This window comes from Diceros bicornis, chromosome 22, assembly GCF_020826845.1.
Source record: "Diceros bicornis minor isolate mBicDic1 chromosome 22, mDicBic1.mat.cur, whole genome shotgun sequence".
Classification (NCBI taxonomy): domain Eukaryota; kingdom Metazoa; phylum Chordata; class Mammalia; order Perissodactyla; family Rhinocerotidae; genus Diceros; species Diceros bicornis.
The window spans coordinates 2858537-2882284 of NC_080761.1; the positions used below are offsets into that span (position 1 = coordinate 2858537).

The window sequence follows — 23748 nt, forward strand, 5'->3', positions numbered from 1 at the left end:
TTTTCCAAAGTTAGTAACAGACACCAAACTACAGATCTGGGAAGCTCGCAGAACAGCAACTAGGCAAAATGCCAGAGAATCTACACCTAGGCATATCATATTCAAACTTTAGAAAATCAAAGACAAAGAGAATACCTTGAAGGAAGCCAGGGATAGTGGCGGTAGACGGGGAACGTTAGATATAGAGAAATAGGTAAGAATTACTTTGGACTTCTCTCCAGAAACCATTCAAGCAAGAAGAAAGTGGAGTGAAATATATAGTGTTGAAGGAAAAAACCCACTAACCTAGAATTCTGTACACAATGAACAACTCTATGTCCACAAATTTAATAACCTAGATGAAGTGAAACAAAATCTACCAAAACAAACACAAAGAGAAATAGATAATCTGAATAGGCCTATATCTAGTAATGAAATTGAATCAATAATTAATAACCTTTCTAAAAATGCTCCAGGCCCAGATGGGTTCACTGGTGGATTCTACCAAACATTTAAGGTAGAAATGATACTAATTCTCTACAATCTCTTCCATAAAATAGAGCAGAGGAAACAATTCCTAACTCATTCTATAAGGCCAGCATTACCTTAATACTAAAACCAGACAAAGACATTACAAGACAGGAAAAGTACAGAACACATGAATATAGATGCATAATCTCTCAACAAAATATTAGCAAATTGACTCCAAAAATGTATAAAAGCAATCATATACCATAACCAAGTGGGATTTATCCCAGGTACGCAAGGGGCTTTTTCAACACTGAAAATCAATTAATGTAATCAATTGATATCAATGGGCTAAAGAAGAAAAGCACATGATCCTATCAATAGATGCATAAAATGCATCTCACAAAATCCAACACCTATTTATGATGAAAACTCTCAGGAAATAATGTATAGAGGGAACTTCCTCAACTTGATAAAGAACATCTACAGAAAACTGACAGCCAGCATCATACTTAATGCTGAGAAATTAAATTATTTTCCCCAAGACAGAGAACAAGGGAAGGATGTCCCATCATCACTCCTAGTCAACATGCTACTGGAAGTCCTAGCTAACAGAGCAAAACAAGAAAATGAAATAAAAGGCATACAGACCGGGAAGAAAGAAAGAAACTATCTTTGTTCATAGATGACATTATTGCCTATGTCAAATAATTGACCAAAAAAAAAAAAGCCCGGAACTAAAAAGTGATTATAGCAAGGTTGCAGGATACAAAATTATTATACAAAAGTCAATTGCCTTCGCATAAACCAGCAATGAAAAATTGAAATTTGAAGTGAAAAACACAATACTATTTACATTAGCACCAAAACAATGAAATAAATCTAACAAAATACGTACAAGGTCTATATGAGGAAAACTACAACTCAGATGAAGTAAACCAAAGAAGAACTAAGTAAATGGAGAGATGTTCCATGTTAATGGATAGCAACTTTCAATTGTTAAGATGTCAGTTCCAACTAACTTGATCAATAAATTCAACTCAATCTCAATCAAAATCACGGCAAGTTATTGTTTCAGACACCGATAAATTGATTTCAGAGTTTATATGGAAATGCAAAAGATCCAGAATAGCCAACTCAATACAGGCATACCTCGTTTTATTGCATTTCTCAGATACTGAGTTTTTTTACAAGTCCCCCCGCCAGCAAAAAGATTGCCACTCACCGAAGGCTCAGATGATGGTTTGCAATTTTTAGCAATAAAGTATCTTTTAATTAAGGTATGTAGATTGCTTTTTTAGAATAATGCTATTGCACACTTAGACTACAGTGTAGTGTCAACATAACTTTTACCTGCACTGGGAAACCAAAAAATTCACGTGACTCGCCTTATTGCAACATTTGCTTTATTATGGTGGTCTGGAACCGAACCGGCAACATCTCTGAGCAATGCCTGTATTGAAAAAGAACAAAGTCAGAGGACTGACGGTACCTGACTTCAAAAATTACTATAAAGCTGCAGTGGTCAAACCAGTGTGGTACTAGAGAAAGAATCGACAAAAACATTAATGGAACAGAATAGAGAGCCCACAAGCAGACTCACATAAATATTATCAACTGATCTTTGACAAAGGAGCAAAGAAGATAGTCTTTTTAACAAACGGTGCTAGAACAATTGAACATCCACATAAAAAAAAAATGTAGACACAGACCTTACATTTCTCACAAATGTTAACTCAAAATGGATCATAAACTTAAAAATATGACGCAAAAGTATAAAACTTCCAGAAGATAACACAGAAGAAAATCTAGGAGACCTTGAGTTTGGCAATGAGTTTGTAGAAAACACCAGGAGCACAATCCATGAATGAACAAAGTGGTCGTTTAAATTCACTAGAATTAAAAACTTCTGCTCTGTGAAGGAACGTCAAGAGAACGAAAAGACAAGCCACGGACTGAGAGAAAATATTTGCAAAAGACATCTGGTAAAGGAATTTTATCCAAAATATATAAGTAACTCTTAAAACTCAACAATAAGAAAATGAACAACCCAATAAAAAATGGGTGAAAGAGTTGAACAGACACCTCACAAAAGAAGATATACTTATGGCAAACAGGCACATGAAAAGAAGTCCGGCATCAGATGTTATTACAGAACCGCAAATTGTGAGATACCACTACACACGTATTAGAATGGCCAAAATCCAAAACACTGACAACACCTAATGCTGGTGAGGATATGGAGCAATGAGAACTCTCATTCGTTGCTGGTGAGAATGTAAAATGATACATCCATTTTTGGAAGGCAGTTTGGCAGTTTCTTATAAAGCTAAATAAACATAGTCTCCACTACACAATCCAGCAATTGTGCTCCTTGGTATCTACTCAGTTGATTTGAAAACTTATGTCAATACAGAAGCCTGCACAACAAATGTTTACAGTAGTTTTATTCATAATTGCAAACACTTGGAAGCAAGCAAGATGTCCTCCAATAGATGAGTGGATAAACAAACCGTGTACATCCATACAATGGAATATTATTCAGTGATAGAAATGAGCTATCAGGCCAGAAAAAGACACGGAGAAAGCTTAAACGCAAATTCTAAGTGAAAGAAGCCAGTCTAAAAAGGCTACTTCCTGTAGGACATTCTGGAAAAGGTAAAGCTATTGAGACAGCAAAGAAATGAGTGGCTGCCAAGAGTTCAGGAGGAGAAAACAAGAAGGGAGAGGTGGAATAGACAGAGCACCGGAGATTTTTAGAGCGGTGAAACTATTCTGTACAATAATGTAATGGTGATTTTACACCATTATAATGACGGATATTACACCAGATGACATTACGCATTTGGCAAAACCCATAGAACTGTACAAGACAAAGAGTGACTGCTAATGTAAACTATGGACTTTAGCAAGTAATAACGTATCATTCATTAAGTGTATAAAATGCACCACACTAATGTAATGTAAGATGTTAATAATAGGAGAAACTGTGTGTGGGGTGAGGAGAGGGGGTATATGGGAACTCTTCGCGCTTTCTGCTCAATCATTCTGTAAACCTAAAACTGCTCTAAAAAAGTCTACTAGAAAAAAATTATGTTATTGTGTCCGTAGGCCTCTAATTTATTAAAAAGTCGACGTGTGCACACATTAATTTTCAAAAAAGGTTTGCTCATGGAAATGCAAAATTGATATAATAATTTTCTTATTTTCAGTTCTATGTATTTTCATGTATTACTTGTGTAAGTTTCAACAGCTAGCTTATTCTCTCTCCCCTCCCAACTACCCGCCCCCACCCCCCTACCCCCCCCACCCCGCCATAAACGCTGCCGGTCACAGATGTTACTCTTTTATGTTAATATTGGCTCCATTTTCTCCTATTTGTTCTATTTCACAGCCGTATTCATAAGAGAGCCTTGGGTGCGCCTTTCCTTCTCTTGGCAGCTTGATTTGAAAAGGTACACTTCTGCAGGGACAGTAAACGCACCCTAACCTCCCTCCATCTCCTCCCCACCCCACCCCCACCTCCATGTCTTCAAACACTCAGAATAGCAGAAATAGTAAAATGAGCATTATATACATGTATTACACAGATTTAATGATTCTTGACCTTTGGCCATATCTGCTTTCTCTAATTGTTTTGCTGAAGTTTTAAAAAGTAAATTACAAATCCATGATTTCATAATTGTAAATGTTTCAGCATGTATCCTTAAAACATAACAATTTCTTACGTCGTCCAAATGTTATCAGTGACCAAAGTAATGGTAATTTTCCTTAATATTTCTAATATCTAGTCCATATTCATATTTCTCCAATTGGCTCCTGCAACTGTTGCTTTTTCCAACCAGGATCCGATCGAGAACCACGCTTTCCAGTGTGTAACGTCATAAAGTAAAAGTCTAACCCATAACCTCTAGGATTCAGGAAAAGTCTCCAGCAGTTAGGTTCAATTGTCACGTCTTCCAACCCGCTCAAGAAGCAGAAAGGCTTCCCAAGCTACTTCCTGCGCTCTCAAGGTGCTATGGGAAATGTAGTCTTGGATGTCGTGGGCGCCCCGCGCAGCACTCTGGGAAGGGTCCTTGGCGCTCACTCTGCGCACGCGCACACCCATCCCGCCTCCTCCCGTCCGCCAGTCCGGCTCGAGACGGGAACGGTGTGGGCGTCTTCGGGTCTAGGCGGGAGCGGAGGCTGCGGCCAGGGGTGAGCGCGCCGGGGACGGGGCTCCGCGCGGCTGAGGCCCTGCCGGGTCGGGTGGGCTCGTGTCCGCGGACGGGAGCGGGGAGTCCTCCCCTCCCCCAGCGCCGTGCGCCCGCCGCGTCCCGGCCCGCAGGGCGGGCTCTCGGTCGGGACTCGGGAGGCGCGGCGCGGCCGGGGCGGGGCTGCGGGCGGCGGGAGGGCTGCGCCCCCCGAGCGTTCGCGGGGAGCGCGGGGCGCCTGGGAGCAGCGCGCGCAGCTCTCCGGGGAACGAAAGGGTGGTCTGGGGACGTTGTGTCCGGGGCTCGTGCTGACCCCTGTGTAGGGGGCTTTCGGAAGACCCCGTTTCCTTCGTCTGGGCTTTCGCATCACCCTCACGACAAGCCTCCTTGTCGGTGTAAACGTGCCGTTGTGCACAGTGGAAGGCAGCTCCTGGCGGCGGCATGGTAGACCCCAGGGCACCAGCCGGCGGGTGGGAGAGGTAGGGTGCCAATACGAATAGGTTTCACTCCCTGCGTCTGGCTCTGCCTCGTCTCCTCCGTGCCCCAAACCCGACGCGGCAGCCCTCGGAGCCCTTAGTAGAGTGTCCTCTCCCCCACATTCCCGGAGGGGTGATTGTGGAGTGCACGCGGACAGAATCTCAGCGCGCGGGAAATGTGTGCTGGGATTTGTGGCTTCTCTCCAGAGCCCCTGGGTCAGACGGCGGCTCTTGACCCTGCCTCGCCGTCCAGGCCGTCTCCGTCCTCAAAGACACCGTCTGGTACCTAATGGAGTGCTGGCCAAGAGAAAGGTAATGCAAACCATACACAATGTAAAGGTTTTCCGTAGCAACGGGAAAAAGAAAGGGATGTGAAGTTAATTTTACTGATGTATTTAATTCAGTACATCCAAAATGTGGTTTTGACTTGTGGCAGTAGCCACACTTGAAGTGTAGTAGTTGCATGCAACTAATGGCAACAGTACTGGGTACTACATTTCTAGTGAATTGCAAAAGAGTCAGGCTTCGAGTGTTAGAGGAAGGTTTCAAATAGAGTGAGTTTGTTTCTCAGGCCCAGGTCCCAGCCCCTCTCGAGCAAAGTAACTCTTTTAAGGCAGGAAAGGGAGTCTCAGGAACACTGCCACTTGGAAGAACAGCCTTTCTGACAGACCCCTCACCGGAGCTTCAGAGCAGAGGCGGAAGGTTCCAGACGGGAGCAGGTCCAGATTTGTTCCACCAGAAGCAGTTCTTGATCCCTGTATAGCATGAATCAGACTGGATGATGTCACCACGTCCAGAAGCCATCACAGACTGTGTGACAGTGGACACTGTGGACCAGCTTGCAGAAGGTGGTAACCGGGCGTTGAGAGGGGTGGGTGACTGTCAGGCTGCCCAGGAAAAGGCAGCTCACTGGATGGCTGGTGAGGACATGGTGTCCGGGGAAGGTGTACCCAGCCAGTGCTGACAAAATCCTCAACAGCACCCTGTTTCCTTCACTCTGCCCTCACTCTTCAGATTCCGAGCTGCCCTCACACCATGTTCATCAGCACGTGTGGCGTCTAGAGTTATGCCGATGCTGCCTCTTTCCTGAACGTAGAGAATAACGAAATGATAGTAGAAGAAGGGTTTTCTACACTGGGCGCCTTTGGAAGCCCAAAACTATCAGGCCTGAAATGAATGGTTTTTGTAGAGTCAGCCAGGACAGAACCAAGAACTAAGCGTGGTGCTGCTGACTTACACGCGTGTGAGTACTATAAGCATCTTATCCGAAGGCCTTTTTTAGAAACTGCAACCAATTTAGAACAAAAAGTTAAACAAATTTATTTCTTGCATGAAGCATCCCATCTGTATCTGGGAGTTTTCTGTGGAAGTTCTAACTCAAGGTGAAAGACAAGAACTTGATTAATAATCCAGCCTGAGTAGTTTTTTGACAACATTAGGTTTAATGAAGGTGGAGGGTTTCACCTCTGGTGCTGCTGACTTTGTTTAATCCTCTGTTGTTTTATTTTGTTGTTGTTAATTAGTCAGAAGAGGATATACATTGTTAATTCATCAAGAAAAAGCAGTTTACCTTAGTCAGTGAAAATGCAAGGTTAAGTCCACGTAGTCATGTCGAAGATACATATGCACGTTCAGGTGGTGCTACCTCTGTGTGTTCCTTCTTGCCCTTTCTCAAGAATGTCCAAGGGGTATTTTCCCATAGGGAAGGCTTTTCTCCAGCTCGTGTTATGAGAGTTTTAGGCAGATGAATGTAGGAGTTGTAAGACCGACCAGGTTTCTCATGACCCCGTTTCTCTTTCCTCCTCCCCAGCTGAACCTTCACAGTTCTTTACATGCTTCCAGGAGTAGCAGAAAATGAACATAGCTCAGGTGAGTTCGATTTTTGATAACCTGTTTGTGTTACAATGGATTTTATAAGGGCTTAAGTGTCTATACGTTAACGTGGAAAAGTAGAAATAGAAATGGATCAGATGCGTTCAGAGAAGATATAGAAATACAGTTGGAGAGCACAGCAAAGGTGGCGGGTGGATATATGCAGGTCCTCTGACGTTACAAATGTACTATGTTTGGAGTTCCAAATTTATTTCTGAGGTTTTTGATAGCTGTGTCAGGGTATCCGACATGATAATTCTTTAAAGGTTAACATTGGTGAGAAGATAAAGCAAACTGATTCCTCATAGGCTATAAAGACAATTGAAGATAAAAAAATATCTTTGTTGTTTTCGAGTAGGTGATTTAGTTAACAACTTCCAGTAATAACCCTAAAATAATATAGAGTGTTGCCTCTACTTGTTCTTCAGTAAAGGTAGAAGACGTAATGCTGAATGTGAACTCAGTCAATACTATTTTTCGGAAACTCAAACGCAGGGATTGAATGAGACATTTTTCTGATGGATCAAATGACTATCCTTAAAATTACTCTCCATAAATATTTCGAGTACCCGTGATTTTCAGGACGGTTTAAAATCGTCAGCTCAGCAGTTTAAAATCCTGTTAAAATTGTCAGCTCAGCAGTTTAAAATCCTGTTCTCTTTCAAGTGTTTCAACGCTTCCCGTCCCACTCTAAACTTGTGCATGAGGCCTTGGTTTCTCTCCCCACTTGCCTGTGATCTCCAGTGACCAGAGACTTGGTTATAATCAAATCCATTGGGTCTTGTCTAATCCTTTCCTTACTTGACTTTTCTGTAGCACTTGCCTCTACTTCTCACACTGTCCTGGAAAGTTTCTCTGTTACTGTCTGTGACACCCTCCACTGGCTCTGTCCTTCTCCTGCTGATGTCTTCACGGAGTCATCTTCTTTCCCTTGTCCTTTCGCGTGGCTCATCCACAGTTTCCATCTTTGGCCCTTTAATCTTCTCTATTATCTTGGAATGATTTCCTTTTCTCTCATTTTTTCTTTTTTAAACAGCTTTATTGAGATTCAATTCACATACCATGCCATTCACCCATTTAAAATGTAAAATTCAGTGATTTTTTTAGTGTACTCACAGGTATGTGCAAACAGCACCACAGTGGATTTTAGAACATTTTCATCAACTTGAAAAGCAATGCTGGGGGCCGGCCTGGTGGCGTAGTGGTTAAATTCGCGTGCTCCGCTTTGGCGGCCTAGGATTTGCAGGTTCAGATCCCGGGCGCGGACCTACACGCCACTCATCAAGCTGTGCTGTGACTGCCTCCCATGTACGAAAATAGAGGAAGATGGGCACAGGTGTTAGCTCAGGGACAATCTTCCTCAAACAAAAAGAGGAAGATTGGTGAGAGATGTTAGCTCAGGGACAGTCTTCCTCACCAAAAAAAAAAAGAAAAAAGCAGTTCTGTACACTTTCTCTTCTCCCATCATTCTGTTCACCCCCAGGCCCCTCAACTTTTCTGTCTCTGTAGATTTGCTGAACCAGTCCCTGTATTATTTCTCGTAGGGCAGTTTTACCTCTGACAAATTCTGTTTTTTGTTTATCTGGGAAGGTTTTAATTTTTCCACTTTTGCTGGATATAGAATTCTTGATTGACAACCTTTTTCTTTTAGCACTTTGAATATGTCATTCCCCCTGCCTTCTGTCCTCCATGCTTGTAATACTGTTGTATGTGGTGAGTCACTTCTTTCTTACTGCTTTTGAGATTGGTGGTTTGGAGACTTCTTGTCGATTATTTCTTCAAATATTCTTTCAGACCCTTTCTTTGTCTCCTCTCTGTCTGGGACTCTCGTTATACGTATGTCTGTAAACTTGGTGCTATCCCCCGGTTCATTTTCTGTCATTATTTTTTCTTTCTGTTTCTCACTCTGCGTAACTTCAGTGGACCTATGTCCATTTGTTCACGCTTTCTTCCACCCGCTCAAATCTGCTCTTGAATCCCTCTAGTGCAAGTTTGGTTTCAGTTATTGTACTTTTCAACTCTTGAGTTTCTATTTGGTTCCTTTTTATAATTTCTATCTCTTGATTGATATTCTTTGTTCAGTGGAACATTGTTCTCATACTTTCTTTTAGTCCTTAGGCATTGTTTCCTCTGGGTCTTTGACGATATTTAAAATAGCTGATTTAAAGTCATTGCCTAGTAAGTCCAACATCTGCTTCCTCAGATGCAGGAATCAGTTTCTATTGATTACACGTTTTCCTGTGTAGGGGTCTTACTTTCTTGTTTTTTTCTTTGTTTGGCAATTTTTTTATTGATAATTGGACATTTTAAGTAAAACAGTGTGGCAACTTTAGAAATCAGGATTTCTCCCCTCCATAGGGGTCACTGTTGAAATTTATTTGTTCAGTGACTTCTGTGAGCTAATGCTGTGGAGCCTGTATTTCTTGTGATCTGTGGCAGTTGAAGTCTCTGTCCTGAAATGCCTGGAACCAGTAAGTCTCCCAGTCTTTGCTAAGGGGCTCTGTGCGTGTGAGGGTATTCCTACAGCAGTCAGACAGGCAGTTTACAGCTCGGCCTTAGCCGTCACTTCCTTCTTACCCCAAACCTCAAGATCACCCAGAGGTGACAGCTTAGGGCCTTCTCACATCTTTCCTGGACATATGCATGGCTCTCCGCATGTGTGCGGCCTTCTAGATTCTCAGGAATATATTGGAGCTTTTAAAAATCTTTATGGACATCTCATTCTCCAGCTTTTCCTTTTAAACTTTTTGATTAGGACGTTGTTTGCCCCAACTATTATCCACCTCCTCAGGTAGCCACTAAGTTAAGCAAGTGCCTTCAAATGTTTTTGACAAACGCCTCTGAGGATAAGGCTTTTCATTCTCTGTGAGCTCTGAGGTAGCTCAAATAAAGACGTCCTTGCAAGTGAGGTCTTTCAGGGAACCACCCAACAGGCCAAATAAAGAGTTTCCTGGGAGTGGGGCTCTGAGGGAACCTCAGCCCGGTTCTGCCCGCCAGTGGTTGCCACGCTGCTGGTTTCAGCCTTGAGTGCAGACTGTCGGTTCTCACGCCGCCGCCACCACGTTGCAGAGAGAGGAATGGGAACAGGGTCCCTGAAAAGCACACGCTATCACCGCTCTCACTCTGATTCTGCTGTTTTCCTTGTGTAAATGTTCTGTCAATTGCCTTTGTTACCTTCTACAACTTTTGCCGGTTTATTCGTTGCTTTTATGGAGGAGAGAATTTTCTTGGATCCTTATTTCCCCATTTTCACTTAGGTCATTGGTTAGCTTAGGTTTTGTTAATCCGGCTGATTTTTATTAAGCCGGACGTTAGAGAGATTGGCGAAAATGAACACAATGCCGCTTTTCTCACTGATATTTTTGGTTTTTGAAAATATAGTTAGATTTTCTTTACTTTTTTCAGATTAAAATAAATTTCCTTGAGAGGTGTTCCTATTCTTTTACTCATTTGTTTTGGTTACCAGCTCCTAGCACTGATCTTCATGCAGAGTAGGTACTCACTCAGTCATACTGAAGACATGAATGAACAAAGAACTGGATACATAACACTGGAAAAAAGCTTGTTTCTGTCCTCTTGTCTCTTGGTTTGCTTCCTTTCTTTTTATTTTTTATTGTGAAAAGAACACTGAACATGAGATCTACCCTCTTAGAGATTGGGCAGAGTTTTATGTGTACAATATAGTATCGTTAACTATAGGCGTGATGTACAGCAGATGTCTAGAACTTAATGACCTTGCATAGCTGAGACCGAAACTTTGTACCTGCAACTCCTCATTTCCCCCTCCTCCCAGCCCCTTTGAAGTCTTTTGTTGTGGAAACTTTCCCTTTTCTCAGTTTCCAGGACTCCACCCTCTCCTGATCCTATTATTACTTTTCAGAAAACGCCTTCTCTGGCTTTGTGGGCCTTTTTTCTGTCAGCCTCTTCAATTATCATGGTTCCTCAAATTCTACTTTTGGTACTTTTCTTTCCTCAATCCCCTTGTGCTCGGGTTGCTCTCTGATTGCCTCTGATAACTTCAGTTACCGCCTAAATTGCTAGTAATTCCTAAATGCTTGTCTTCGTCCTAGGCCTCCCTTCTATGTTCTAAAACCGTGTGTATACTAGTTTAAGGGACATTTCTAGCTTTATGTTCCGTAGACCCTTCAGTAGCAACCTGAGCAGATCTGTCTCACTACGACTTCTAGCACATTTTTTCCTTTCGTTTCCCAAATATCAGTGTTTGGCACCAGCACTCAAGAAGCTGCGCATGCAGTTAGACTGGGTAGCTGCACGGGAAAGTCGTTGTCAAATTGGTTGCTGCTTCTGCTCTATGATTAAGTCCCTATCCTTGTATCCATTGCTGTTCCATCAGTGTAGATAGTGTTCTCTTATACTGGTCTGTTTGATCGCTCTTAATGAGCTCTAAGAGATTTATATTATATATCTTCAGACATGTACTTATCCATAAGTTTGATCATGTATAATGTCTCCGCAACTTAGTGTATCTCTTCCTTGGCCCCCGTTATTTACAGTGATGATGTCCAAGGAGAGACTGACTATCCTAGAATTCTCTAGAATACCCAGGGTAATCGCTTGGGATGTAGAAGAAGTGTTGCAGGAAGTCTCTTTACATTGAGTTTTTTTTTGTTCTTAAGCAAACCTATAATTCATAAATATATACAAATGAATTATGTTAAGTTAGAAGCCTTTTAAACTAATGGAGTAGCTGTAAAGTTAAAGACAAAATTAGGTCAAAAATTGGCATCTTTTATAGCCATTTGTTTTAGAGCCTTAAGAGTAAACAGGAAAATTAGTAGTTCTCAAAGATATTTTCTTTGTCACGTAATTCTGAACCTTTGCACAAAATGTGCTGTTTCAGGGATCAGTGTCATTTGAAGACGTGGCTGTGGAGCTCACCCAGGAGGAGTGGCGGCAGATGGACTCTGCGCAGAGGGCCCTGTACAGGGATGTGATGCTGGAGAACTACAGCCACCTCGTCTCCGTGGGTGAGCAGACCTTACCATGTGACTCCCTCTAGAGTACATTTCCTTTTGTTAAAATGACCACACATAAACCGTTTTTAGAGATTGGTGGTGTTCCGGCTTTTTATTAAGAGGTCTAAGGTAACTAAAACCTTTAGAGAAACCGAAACGATGTTTGTGTCATTACTTCCACGTTGAAAATTTCAAATGAGCGCCTTCATTTTGCTGCTCTTGCTGCTGTCTCTTTCTCCACCTTTGGCAACCAAAAGGCCTATGGATCTGGTCTGTTTAGACCCCCAATTGTTATGTTTACAGGGTACTGCATTACTAAACCCAAGGTGATTTTCAAGTTGGAGCAAGGAGAAGAGCCCTGGTCCTTAGAGGAAGAATGCCTAAACCAGAGGTACCCAGGTGAGTGAGCCCTGGCAGAAACACCTGGGTAGTTAGACCTTAGAAGGGAACACTTTTGAAAGTTTTTTTTTTTTTCCTTTTAAACAGCTTTATTGAGATATAATTCACATGTCATACAATTCATCCATTTAAAGTACACAATTCGATGGGTTTTAATATATTCACAGATAGGTGTAAACATCACCACAGTCAATTTTCATCACCTCAAAAAGAAACTCCATACCCTTTAGCTATCACTTCCCTGTCTCCCTGTCGCCTCCAGCCCTGGCAACCACTAGTCACTTTCTGTCTCTATAGATTTGCCTATTCTGGACATTTCATATAAATGGAATCACACATTATGTGGTCTTTTGTGTTGGGTTTCTTTCACTTAGGATTACAAGGTTCATATTGTAGCATGTATCAGTACTTCATGCTTTGTATGGCAAAACAATTTCCTTGTGTGGGTGTACCACATTTGTGTGTCCATTCATCAGTCAGTGGACGTTTGGGATTCCACCTTTTGGCTATTATTGAGTAATGCTGATATAAACATACATTTACAAATTTTTGCGTGGACGTATGCTTTTATTTCTCTTGAGTTTATATCTAGGCATGGAATTGATGCGTTATATGGTAACTCTGTTTGGGGAACTGCCAGACTGTTTTCCAAAGCGGCTGCACCATTTTACATTCCTAATGACAGCATACAAGAGTTTTGATTTCTCCACATCTTCACCAACACTTGTTGTTATCTGACTTTTTGATTCTTGCCGTCCTAGAGGATGTGAAGTGGTATATCACTGAGATTTTGATTTGCATTTCTGTTGTAGTCAGCTGGAGTGGCATAGCACAATACCATAGCCTGGGTGGCTTAAACAACAGAAATTTATTTCTCACAGTTCTGGAGGCTGGAAGTCCAAGATGAAGGTGCCAGCAGGGTTGGTTTCTGGTGAGGCCTCTCTTCCTGGCTTGGAGATGGCTGCCTTCTCACTGTGTCCTCACATGGCCTTTCCTTGGTGCATGCATGGAGAGAGAGAGCTCTGATCTCTCTTCCTCTTTTCGTAAGGACACCAGTCCTATAGAGTTAGGGCCCCACCCTTATGACTTCATTTAGTCTTAATTACCTCCCTAAAGATGTTATCTCCAAATACAGTTACATTGGGGTTTAGGGCTTCAACATATGAATTTGAGGGGAGACACAATTCGGTCTATAACAATTTCCCTGATCACTAATGATGTCAAGTATCTTTTCATGTGCTTCTTTTAGCCTTTGTCTAAACTGGTAAACGATTCCAGGAATTTCAGAAGTTATAGTTTCAATATAATTCCTAGAGCAAAAAAGTACAATCATCTGAAGTAACTGTGTTTACTGAAAGTTTTGTTGTGAAGCCATGTAAACAGATAGCATAACATAAAGATTGACATAATTTAGATCAAGCGTATCTCCCAGTCACTAAATGCAAATGATTGGATCATATTGATTGGCTAAAAAAGATATCCCTAAATGAGGATCTTAGAAAGTTTGTAATAAAATAATAGTAAAGTTATCAAGTTAGTAAAAATAAAATAATTCAGGGTTTCGTGTTCTGTTATTCAGGTTTGAATTTTGGCAATAGATAGATTAATACAGTAAAGGTCCTCTAGCTCAAGAGCGCAGTTGAAGTAAAACTTGAAGCATTTGAATGACTGCACCAAACAAAATGATATCAGTGATCGTAACACACTAAATAAGGAAGTTCTGGGAACTTACAGTTCACTAGGATCAGGAGCTCATAATATATCTCATCTTATTAAATAATAGGTACTGTGGACATTAAAGAAGTATGCCTGTAGAGGAGGATATACATGATATTTGTACTCAAGTGAGTCATGTATTTGTGTATGTGTGTGCTGAAATCAAACAACAAGCCTTCCAAAGTCCCATGGGAGAGTCTTAAATTTGTGAAAATGTAGTGTTAATCTAAAAAGAGAACACCAATAAATCCAACATATTAGAATCACCACAAATAACGTTCTCTCAACATAGTTTGATCCATCTAGAAAATAATGATAAAATGAGTAAACAAAAACACTCTTTCGACATGGTAATTTTAAAAATTGTCTCCCTTAAATGACATATAAAGACGGAAATGAAATCTAAAATTGCACCACATTTATGAAATAAAAAAAGAATGTGCATATTAGAAACCTTGGGATATAGCTAAATGAGTGAACAGAGGTAAATTTGTAGTCTCGTATTTATATTAATAGATTAAGAATTAAGAAGAGTAAAAAATATACTAATGAAAGCAGAAGAATTTAAAGTAAAAGTAAAAATTAGTAAACTAAAAAAACTGAGAAATTGTAGAATGTTTCTTAGAATAAAAAACAATAAAATAGATGAAACTTGAACCCTAACAAAGACAAAAGAAAAGAAGCGCTTACATAATAAATTCAAGTGGGAATATACTTGTAAAGATTTAAAATGCGATATCAGAGTAACTCCGTTCATAAGAGCGATGTGGGACGACTCACTCTACCAGATATCAAGGCTTTATGTAAAGCTCTGAGTAGTTCAGTCCTATGGAGCTGGGGCTGGGATGGTTTAATAAATCAGTGGGGAAAGAATCCTGAGGTAACCTTATGATCAAAACAGAAACTCAGATTCAGGTAGCTTAAAGACCTGATTATCAAAGCAAAATTAGAAATATTCTATGTGATGATTAAGGAGAACATGTTCATGACTCTGCTTAGGGAAGGAATGGGTAAGATCTAAAAAGCATTAACTAGGGAAAAGCTGGAGTAAATGGGGCTTCCTACTCCTCCCACTAAGTATAGTTAAATATGTACTTATGTATAGTACATTTATATAAGACAAACGTAAGATTCTGAAAGATGGAACGAGGAATGAAGATGAGCTAGGGACCTCGGCACCTGATGAAGTACAGGGTGGTTAGTGTCACCGGAAGGCTGGTGGGGAGCCTGATCTCTCAGGTCTGCCCAGTGTTCATGTGGCGGCCTTCTCCTCCAAATCCCAAGGATGTCAGCAGAGGGCTAGTGGGAACCTAGACTTGTCTCCCCACTTGGCAGTAGTGAAGCTGCCCTCCACTTCTTCTGTTGGCGTGGTTTGAGAGGAGACCGGCTAAAACTTAACATTAATTTTGATAAAGTCCAATTCATTAATTTTCTTTTAAGGACCATGCTTTTGTTGTCCTGTCTGGAAACATTGAAACTCAAAGTAAAAACAGATTTCTTCCTATGTTTTCTTCTAGACATTTTTAAATTTCACATTTTACACTTTGTGATCCATTTGGTGTTAATTTGCCTAGAAAGTGTGAGGTATGTGTCAGGTTTAAATTTTTGAAAAGACGAGTGCGGTTACTCTAGCACCATTTGTTGAAAAGATTATGATTTGCCCACTGAAGAGCATTTGCACTGTTCTTGGGAAACGGATATATAGTTGTGTGTGTGTGTGTGTGCGCGCGCGCGCCTATGTACATATATTCCATGTATCTAAGACTTTTTTACTCTAGCTTATTAGTTAGGTCTTGAAATCAGGTAGTGTGAGTCCACCGATTTTCTTTTATATGAATTTTAAAATGAGCTTCTTGATATTTACAAAAAGGCATGCAGGCATTTGAAGTGGGATTGCGTTGAATGTACAGATCAAATTAAAGAGAATCGACGTCTTAACAATATAGAGTCTTTCAGTCCATAAACAACATATACCTCTCCATTTATTTAGGATTTCTTTCATCAGTAGTTTTCAGCATACAGATACCAAGGTTTTCTGGTGTTGTTTTTTTAGTGCTATGGGAAATTATATTGTTTATCTGATTTAAAATTCCAGTTGATTGTTGTTTGTATATGATTGGCTTTGTACATTGGCTTTGTATTTTGGCCTTGCGGAAAACACTTATAGTTTGAGGAGTTTGGGGAAGATCTTCCATGTAGACCTACTCCGTATCTTTCATTTTTGTTCTTGCCTTATTGCATTGGTTGGAACTTCCATTACAGTCTTGAGTAGAAGTGCTGAGAGTAAACACCCTTGTCCTTTTCCCAATCTTAGGTGTAAAGCATTCTGGTTAAAGCATTCTGACTAAGGCATTCATCACTCTTAGGTATGATGTTAGCTGTAGGCTTTTTATAGATTCCCTTTATTAGGTTAATGAATGGATTTTGAATTTTGTGAAATGTTTTTGCCTTAATTGATGTGATTGTGTAATTTTACTTCTTTAGATGATGAATGTGATTGGTTTTTGAATATTGCAACAGTTTGCATTCTTGGGATGAATCCCACTTGATTCTAATTTAATATTTCTTTTTATATATTGCTGTAGTCTTGGGCTACTTTTTCTTTTTTCAGGATTTTTGCATTTTTATCATGAAGGATATTGATCTGTAGGTTTCTTTTCTTGAGCTGTCTTTGGTTTTGCTATGAGGATAATACAGGCCTCATAAAATGATTTAGGAAATAGTCACTCATCTTGTGTTTTCTAGACGAGATTATATAAAATTGGTATTATTTCTTCTTGAAATGTGTGGTAGAATTCACTGTAGTTAAAACCATTTGGTCCTGGAACTGTTTTTTGAAACTGCATATTTTTTGACCACATAAGTCAATTTCTTAAACAGATACTGATCTCTTTGGGTTATCTCTTTCTTCTTGAATGAGTTTGGTAGTTTTTTTTTTTTTCCCCAAGAAATCCGTCCATTTTATTTATATTGTCAAATTTACAGACATAGGGTTTTTCTGTTATTATCTCTTTAATGTCTGTTGTGTCAGTGAGTTACATCCTCTTTCGCATATATCTTTCTGATATTGATAAGGTGTGTCTTCTGTTTTTTCGTCTGTTTTTATCATTAAAGAAAAATCTTTCTAAGCACTAAGCTCAGGTTTGATTGATTTTTCTCTGTTGTTTTCAATTTCATTGTCTAATCTTGGTTATTTTCTTCCTTTTTCTTTCTTTAGATTTAACTTCTCTTTGTCTAGTTTCTTAAAGTGGAAGCTTAAGTAGCTGATTGGGGGTCTTTCTTTTCTCATATAAAAATTTTAAGCTGTAAATTTATCTCTGAGCACTACTTTAGTCGCATCCCACAACTTTCTGTATGTTTTAAACAGTTTTTGTTTTCGTTCACTTCAAAATATGTTAATTTTCTGTGAGACTTCCTCCTTGACCCATGGGTCAATTAGAAGTGTATTAATTTATAAATACTCTGCATTCTCCAGGTAAGTTTGCGCTACTGATTTCTAGTATAATTTCTCTATGGCTTGAGATCACACTTGATATGATTTCTGTTCTTTTATGTTTGTAAAGATGTGGCTTATAGCCCAGAATGTGGTCTGTCTTGGTGAACACTTCATGTGCATTTGAGAATAATGTGAATTCAGCTGTTTTGTAGTGTATTGTGCCCTTGGGTTGTGAGGGTGTGGTTTTCACAAGTGGTATTTCCTCTCTTCTAGCTGTGACTGTGGGCTACCGTGTGTTCCTGCCTCTTTTCTTGTTCCTGTGCTGCCTTTTCTTCCTTCTTTGCTTCCCCTACCTGCCATGAATTGCCACCAGTGCCTTAAAGCAACGGATTTGTTAGAGTAGATAGGAATGTGGTTCTGGGTGGAATTTTGGCTGTGGCTGCTGATACCATCACCCAGAATGTCCTGTGAATGGAACTTTCTCAGGATTTTTGTTGTGAGCTCTTGGTTTGGCTCATGGAGGAAAATTTTGCAAGACGGGACAAATCCTTTATTTCTGTGGGAAGAAAAATCCTTTATTTCACAGGGAAGAGTGTTCCAGGTTTTTTTTGGCTTGAGTAGGGTTGATGCCGTCAGCAAGTTTTTCTGTTCTGTTAGACAACCGTTCTCTCAGACCTTTGGGTAAAAGAAACAGGCTTTTCTTGGAGCTCTTCTGTCTCTGCCTTTTATTGTCTTTGGATTGCAGGCTTCTCCAGCGCCCCATATGGGATATATGAGAAGCAGAAAGAAAAGCCTTGGAATTCTCTGCCATGTCATTTCTTAAGTCCCAAAGTCCACTTTTCCATTTTGTAGCATCTTCATTTGTTAATTTTTCTTTTCTTTGGTCCAGAGATTTTTAATGGTAAGAGGGAGGGACCTAGGAAGATGGGGCTGCTCCATCTTGGCCAGCACTGGAAATAATACCTGTTTTTTTTAAACAACATAGATGAGGAGAGAGAGTATCTGTCTTTCTGTCTGTGTGCATGAAGTATTAATCTTTGGAAACAGGCAAAAGATACGGCTCTAAGCACCTCTTCATAAGTAATGTGAGTCATAGGATGTTTTCAATTTTTCTCATTTTAGGATTTTACCAAGTCGATGTCCACGTTGAGGGGAACCAGGAAAAACAAGAGAAACCTCTGTGGCAAGTACTATTCATGGATAACAAAACATTGAGTACAGAAGTACAGAAAGTTTTAGAAAAACCATTTAATCTGGATTCAACTGCAGATTTTTCGGGAACAATGCCCTATAAATGTGACTCTGGTAGAATGAATTTGCCGGTTGTTTCTGAATTAATTATTAATGATAGAAACTATTCAAGAAAGAAAGCTGATTACCTGAATGTATGTGAAAAGTTGCAGGTTGATGTTAAGCAGGAGAAAACTCATAGTGGAGAGAAGTCTTATGAATGTAATAAAAATGTGAAAGCTCTCAGTTATGAGAAAGATCATCAGAAATTTCAAACTCTGGAGCAATCTTTTGAATGTAATGAATTTGGGAAAGTTTTGCATGATAAGACTGTCGGTGTTACAGCTAAGAGTTCTCTAACAGGAGAGGAATCCTGTAAGAATTTTGAATTTAGGAAAAACTTTGATAAAGCAACTCTATTTAACCACATGAGAAATGGCACAAGGGAAAAGTGCTTTAGTCTTAATGAAGATGGGAAACCCTGTGACAAAACCACCATTGTGGAATACAATAAAGTTCGCATGGCTATGACACGCTATGAATGTCATGAAAGTGGGAATAACTTCAACAGGAATTCACCCCTCACTCAACCTCAGAGAACTGTTATAGGACAGGTTGCTTTTGAAAGCGGTAAATCTGAAGAAAACTTGAGCCAGAGCTCAGCCCATGTAGTACATCAGAAGACACAAACTGGAGATAAATTCTGTGTTTATAATGAATGTACAAATGCCTTCTGTCAGAAATTAGACCTTACAGTACATCAGAGAACTCACACAGAAGAGAAATTCTACCAGTGTGGTAAATATGGGAAATCCTTCCATCAAAACTCAGCCCTCCATGTACTTCAGCAAAGTGACACAGGAGAGAAGTCATTTGAATATAGTGAACGTAGGAAATTCTTTTACCAGAAAGCACACCTCATTCAGCATCAAAAGATCCAGTCAGGGGAGAAACGTTATGAATGTGAGGAATGTGGGGAATCCTTTTCTCCCAATTCACATTCTATTCATTATCCTGGAACTCATATGGGGGTCAATGTCTGTGAATGTAGTGAATGTGGGAAAACTTTCTGTCAGAAATCAAACCTCAGTGAATATCTGTCAGCTGATACAAAAGAGAAACCTAGTGATAACAACGGACGTGGGAAATCTTACAAGAAGTCTTCCCTCACCGTACACCAGAGAACACACAGAGATAGGAAACCCTTTCAAGGTAATGAATATGGGAAAACATTCTCCAAGATGGCACATCTCACAGAATATCAGAGAATTCACACAGGGGAGAAGCTGTATGAATGTATCGAATGTGGGAAAACTTTCTCCAAGACATCGCATCTGAGAGCACATCAGAGAATTCACACAGGCAAAACAGCCTATGAATGTATTGAGTGTAGGAAAACTTTCTCTCACAAGACTCACCTCCTTGCACATCAGAGAATTCATACAGGGGAGAAACCTTGTGAATGTAATGAATGTGGGAAAACTTTTGCTGATAATTCAACCCTCAGAGCACATCAGAGAACTCACACAGGGGAGAAACCCTACGAGTGTAATGATTGTGGGAAGTCTTTTGCCCATATATCTGTTCTCAGAGGACATCAGAGAATTCACACAGGGGAGAAACCTTACGAATGTTATGACTGTGGGAGATCTTTTGCCCATCATTCAGCTCTCAGAGCACATCAGAGAGTTCACACAGGTGAGAAACCCTATGAATGTAATGACTGTGAGAAAACTTTTGCCCATAATTCAGCTCTCAGAGTACATCAGAGAGTTCACACAGGGGAGAAACCATATGAATGTAATCTGTGTGAGAAAACTTTTTCCCAGAAGACGCACCTCAGTACACATCAGAGGATTCACACAGGGGAGAAGCCCTATGAGTGTATTGAATGTGGGAAAACCTTCTCCCAGAAATCATACCTTAGTGGTCATGAGAGAATTCACAGAGGGGAAAAACCTTATGAATGTAATGAATGTGGGAAAACTTTCTCCCAAAGGACACACCTCAGTGCACATCAGCGAACTCACACAGGGGAGAAACCGTATGAATGTAATGAATGTGGGAAAACTTTCTCCCAAAGGACACACCTCAGTGCACATCAGCGTACTCACACAGGGGAGAAACCGTATGAATGTAATGAATGTGGGAAAACTTTTGCCGATAAGTCGTCCCTCAGGGCACATCAGAGAATTCACACAGGAGAGAAACCCTATGAATGTAACGAATGTGGGAAAACTTTCCCCAAGACCTCACACCTCAGAGTGCATCTGAGGACTCACGCAGGGGAGAAACCTTATGAATGTAACGAATGTGGGAAAACTTTCTCCCGCAAGTCGTATGTTAGTGCACATCAGAGAATTCACACAGGGGAGAAACCGTATGAGTGTAATGTATGTGGGAAACCTTTTGCCCATACTTCAACCCTCAGAGTACATCAGAGGATTCATACAGGTGTAAAATCCTATGAATGTAGTGAATGTGGGAAAACTTTCTCCCGGAAGTCACACCTCAGAGCACATCAGAGAATTCACTCAGGGGAGAAACCTTATGAGTGTAACGATTGTGGGAAATCTTTTGCCGATAATTCCACCCTCAGAGCACATCGGAGAACTCACACAGGGGAAAAGCCCTATGAATGTAATGACTGTGGGAAAACTTTTGGCCGTAAGACAACTCTTAGAGTACATCACACCAGAATGCACACCAGAGAAAAAACTTTTGCATGTAATGAATTTGGGAAGTCCTAAAGGAACTCATATGTTATTAGGTAACACAAGGGAGAAGCTCATGTCACGTAGACTGGCAGATTATTTCCCTTAACTATTTCCTTTTCCACTAGGCACATACCTTGCCTAAGTTTCCCAGTCTGTCCTTCATCCAGGTGTGGCTGGTCATGGAATATGAGACTACTACATTTAAGCTAAGTCTGGACTTAAAAAGTCCCCTTAGATTCTTCCTGTCCTGTGTTATACTGGAATGGAGAGACTTCCATGCAGACTTGGCTGCTGTGTGTTGAAGATGGTAGAGCACAAGGTGAAAGAGACTAGAATCTGAATAACTGGGTGAAACAGAATTCTCCACTAACATCTTCACCAGTTGGCTTTTTGTTTTTTTAGGCAAGGATTAAGTTTGGCTCTGTTGAGCTCTTACAGATTTTGGTCTATTGATTAAATGCAATAGCTTAGCCAATTCTCTGTTAGAGTAGGATGAAACACTGAATATAATGAATGTCAGAAGACCACCAAGAATTCAACCTGTCATTGTACATCAGAGACTCCACATGAGGAGGAAGAAAACTTCTGTCAATATGTTGAATGATCAGCCTTCATCAAAAATCAGAGAAATCTCAGGGAAAAACACAAAAGCCTTTTACTGCAAAGTGAACTTCATTAAACATGAAATAATTAAAACTAGACTAAAATCTTATATTTTGATAAGTGAAACTTTTTACAGATACATTTGTGTGTTGCCTAACAATGGTATACGTTCTAAGAAATGGTTGTTAGGCGATTTTGTCGTGTGAACATCATAGAGTACTTACACAGACGTGGGTGGTGTAGCCTACTACACATCTGGGCTGTATGGTACTAGTCTTAGGGGACCACCGTCGCATGTGTGGTCTGGCATTGACTGAAACGTTATGTGTCTTGTGACTGTACTGAGTTTGCTTCAGAGAACTTTTTTCTGAGGAAATAAATCAGTTTCTGAATTGAAGATCAAATCTTCGCCTAGAACTGATGTACCAAAACTTGTGTTTTCCATGTAATACCAAGTTTTATAGAATATAAAAAAGAAAATATTTACCTCTACACAAACTGACTGTGGAATGTGAAGTTTTAAAGATGGAGGAGTAACTTGAATTCTTTGGACAGTACCAATAAATGTTTGTGACTAGTGTCTGAGCTATGTGGTACATCTGTCTGAGTCTCTGTAGCAGAGAATTTGTTATTACTGGTGAGTTCCAGTAGAAGGCAGTAGCCAAACCTGCTCTGGACCTCTCCACTTTCCTTTTCTGTGTGACAGTCTGTGTCCTTCTGTTGGCTTCCCTCAGCTTGATGCTGTGATTTTGGCCTGCCTGCTATGTCTGAATATTAGTCTGGTCCAGTTGTTCTAGGTCCTTGGAAATCTGTGAGATTTCTCAAGCATTCTTGTGTGTATGTGTCTGTGTGTGTTGTGTCTGTGTGTTTGGTGGATGTTGATTTTTGGAAGCTTTTTTGGCCTTCATTTTATGCCACTCTAGTGGTTCATTTTGCACGAGTAATTATAAAGCAAATCCTCCCCTCAGCCATCTTGTATGCATGTAGCCTGAGGATCCTGTCTGGGATCTTTTTTACACCCGTGATGCTTGCTCACGCTGCACTGTTGCAAACCAGTGTTGTTTCTGCCCTGCTTGGGCAACAGGCTTTGGAATTGGGGTGAGAAATCAGGGCTACTTTCATGTCAGAAGCACCGCATTGGTACTGAAAAGCAGACTCACTTTTTGGGAGACTATGTAGTATACATAGTATAGTCTTAGCCAGGAACATATTTGATCAATCTGCCATCATTTCAGGCTACATGGTTTGGTCAGCACAGAGAAGAAAGTAAATGAAACCCTCATTTTTAAAACCTGGACCACTAAAAATTTCTCTGAATCCTGGGCATGTTGCTTTCTGCAAGTGTAAGCTGGTAGATTGAGCATGAGGACAAGTCAGGTGGTTCTCAGGTTAAGTTTTCTATTCCCTATCCTCTGTTGATAACCATGTGAGGGAAAATGATGGTATATCTTGAGCATTAATTGGAGAATAGGTATTTCTTCAACACTGGGTTATCACTTAACTTAGTGGCATCACTGCCAGAGAAAGGAGCCAGGAGTAAGAGCCCACCATTGGATGAGGGTTTATCATCGCACCACCGGAGGTGGATCAACACTCCTTGTGGCAGAAAAGTTCCAGCAGCGGAGAGAATATGTTTGCCCCTCCTCAGTTTCTGACACCCTGATGCAACTAGAGCTTATTGCA

General features: G+C 40.4%; 1 protein-coding gene across 1 annotated transcript; it reads left to right on the plus strand.

Annotated features, from left to right (window-relative positions):
* The first annotated feature begins 4662 nt into the window (after positions 1–4662).
* On the plus strand, positions 4663–22644 carry LOC131419899 (zinc finger protein 658-like). Its single transcript, XM_058565403.1, has 6 exons — positions 4663–5428; positions 5730–6359; positions 6927–6985; positions 11850–11976; positions 12268–12363; positions 18638–22644. Exons 3-6 carry the CDS (start codon positions 6971–6973, stop codon positions 21493–21495), a joined length of 3096 nt encoding a protein of 1031 aa, XP_058421386.1. The 5' UTR covers positions 4663–5428; positions 5730–6359; positions 6927–6970; the 3' UTR covers positions 21496–22644.
* Positions 22645–23748: the final 1104 nt, after the last annotated feature.